Source organism: Borostomias antarcticus, assembly GCF_949987555.1.
Source record: "Borostomias antarcticus genome assembly, chromosome: 3".
NCBI classification, from domain to species: Eukaryota; Metazoa; Chordata; class Actinopteri; order Stomiiformes; family Stomiidae; genus Borostomias; species Borostomias antarcticus.
In genome coordinates, this window is record NC_140236.1 from 34,214,213 (window position 1) to 34,217,170 (window position 2,958).

At 50.2% G+C, this 2,958-nt stretch overlaps 1 protein-coding gene across 1 annotated transcript; it reads left to right on the forward strand.

Moving 5' to 3' along the window:
* Positions 1 to 1,189: 1,189 nt before the first annotated feature.
* On the forward strand, positions 1,190 to 1,666 carry LOC311307355 (E3 SUMO-protein ligase NSE2-like; the record flags this gene model as incomplete). The annotated part of the gene is made up of 1 exon (XM_084436150.1): positions 1,190 to 1,666. One exon carries the CDS (start codon positions 1,190 to 1,192, stop codon positions 1,664 to 1,666), a length of 477 nt encoding a protein of 158 aa, XP_084292276.1.
* Between the last annotated feature and the right edge of the window lie 1,292 nt (positions 1,667 to 2,958).

The following is a 2,958-nucleotide window of genomic DNA, read 5'->3' on the forward strand; positions in this document are numbered from 1 at the left end:
GGCGAAGCGGACCTCTGATGGCCAACGGCCGCTCCCATTCAGCCTCGACGAACGCCTCCAGGTCAGGCATAGCCGGCAGGAGACGAGGAGCAGGCTGAGAGGGACGCCCGTAGCAGACGGAGCTCCACAGTGGGAGCCCCGTAGTCGCAGCAACCTCCGGGACGGAGATACCGAGGTGATGCGCGGCTCTCTCCAGCAGCCGGGGCAGGTCGCGATCGAAGGAACCCCGCCCCGGGAAGGAGGCGCCACTAGCCGTAGTGGCTTCCGACGCAGAGAGAACCTCGTCTTCCCCGGAGAGCTCATCCTCATCATCCGTAGGCGCGAGGGAGGTAATCGGGGCCGCCGGTTGTTGCGGGGGCGCGCCGATGTCCTCGCCGACCAGCTGGACCAGACCTTCAGTCTCCAGCGGCGGCGGAGCGAAGAAATGCGCCCGGAGCATCCTCTCCATGGGGTCCAGGAGGGCGCAGATCTCGCAGGCGGGGGACGGAGCCAGACCCGCTCTGGCGTGCTGCGGCCCCAGACAGCGGAAGCAGAGGTGGTGTCCCACGTCGCTGTAGCGGGAGCCGCAGACACAGAAACGATCCGGCGGATCCATCGGCACCGGCAGGGGGTCATCTAGGGACGCCGCCAGGTCCGCTTGGGTCCGCTGAGTAGACATCTTCTGATCTTCTCCAGTAGCAATGCGAGCTGAAAATTTCGAAGGAGCAGATGTGCGGGCGTAGCCCGCTTATACAGTGGTGCACCGGACCTGGTTGGACACAGGTGCGTGTATGTTTTTTTTCTTCAGTCAATGTAGCTAGCTGGGTTTCGCTAGCCAATAGGAGCTAGCCCTGTGGGGCGGAGCTCCACGAAATAGAACAACCATTATACCTCCATGATATCTCCATGATATCGACAGAAAATCAACACAGGCCCGCGTGTTTACAAAACGTCATTTCCGAGTAAAAGATGAACTTCGTGAGTTCCCAAATTCATCTCAAGAATCTTGACCAATTTGATCAGTTTCCTATGTCAAGGTAGCTAGTAGGCTACTGTGCCAAAGTAGCTATAGGCTCGAATGGAAAGTGTGACAGGCGGGGCTTCAGTAGATCGGAACAAATTGAAGAAGATAATATTTAACTACCAAATTGAAGAAGATAATATTGAACTACCGCAGGGAGGCATGCCTTGCCCAGGTCATGGAGAAGTTATGTCAAGAGCCCAGTCTGCTGCAGCATCAGCATCAGCACCCGGACGCCGAGGCCATGGTCAGGCTCGACCATGCAAAGCCACAGAGCCACGCCGAGCCGGTCAGCCCCGAGGATGCCGCCTTAAACCAACTGTGGACACGGCCGAGGACACGGAGGAGCAGCTGGACGAGGACATTGCCGTGACGCGGTGTCAGGTGAACTTCATCTGTCCCCTGACGCAGACCGAGATGGAGATCCCCGTGAAGAACAGCAAGTGTGGCCACCATTACGAACTGGAGGCGATCCTCGGCATGATCAGAGCCAAACGCGCCAAGAATAAGCAGCTCCGCTGTCCGAAGGTGGGCTGTGGAAACACGGACGTGGAGGAGGAGGACCTGATCATGGACCCCGGGATGAAGAGGATGATTCAGGCCAACAAAAGGCAGAAAGCAGTTCAGAAAGAAGCCGAGGCATTTCCCAGCCTGATTGTACTGTAGCATGTCAAAGTCAGACGCGTGGAGCCTTTCAGTAAAAAAATTAGATGGGAGGAGATGAGGGGAGAGGAAAGGAGATAGGAGAGGAAGAGTTTGGAGAAGAGAGGGAGGAGATAGGAAGATATGAGATGTGGAGAGATGAAGAGGGGAGAGGAGACAGGTGGAGAGATTAGAGGAGGGAAGAGAGATGGGAGGAGAGGAGATAATGTTTTGTGATGTTTATTGTTATTGTTGATTAAATAGGCTACTTGTCAGTTAGTTTAGCCTAATTGTTAATTGATGGAAATGTTTATTTGGTTATAATAAAGGTTGTTTTGTTTTTTTTGCAAAGTTTGCATTTTTTTCCAAGTTCATGAGAATCACCTAACCGTGTTCTAAGATGGAAATTATGCACAAATGTTTAGGTATTTTTGTTCAATTAGTCTGTGATCTTATTATTTAGATTATATGATTGTTTAAAATATGGGATTTTTAAAATAAAGTTTCCAGATTTTTTATTTCGGTTGTCTTTTACAACTTTTCTCAGACCACCGAGGCACCTAGGGGTCTTTCAAAATGTAATGAACTTGTCAAGGGTCTAACGGTTCCTGGAGGTGACCAAATTCTTAGACGAACTTGCCTTTATAAAAATGGTTCCTGGAGGCTCCTCAAAGGATTCTGCACTTGTTGCATTTTGAAGAAAGATTACTTCAGGAACCGTTTCTTCATAAGAGCACAGTGAAGGTCTTTGATTTGTAAGAACAGCAGACCAGAAGACCTTGCTGGAATTAGACTGCTTTATTATGTTTTACAGTGTGTAAACAACAACATCAGAGGCCATGTAGTGGTAACGGCATGATGACTGTACTAAGGTCAAGTTATTGTATATTAAATTATAACCATTTTACAAATTGAGTTTCCCAATGTCTGGGAGACTGGACAACATAAAGGGACAAAGGCAGCCACACTCACAGTAAGGAAAGTAAAAACAGACAGAAACCATAATCACTCATGACCTGAATGTGTGTGTGTGTGCGGATGACCGTGTCCAGCCAGGAAGAGTTGGCCTCTGGACCTTGAGACAGGTCAGAGAACTGGGGACCTTGAGACAGACCTGAGCACTGGGGAACTTGAGACAGTGTTCTGAGCCTTCACATCCTGGAGGAGAGAGAGGGGAGAGAGGGGGGGAGGAGATAGAGGTTCACACCTCAGCTTTGATGTTATATTTATGTAGAAACTCTTTCTTTGATAATCAGATCAGGTTCAGTAGGCTATAACATACTGCACCTGTGTTTGTGAAACAGCCTGTGACCAAG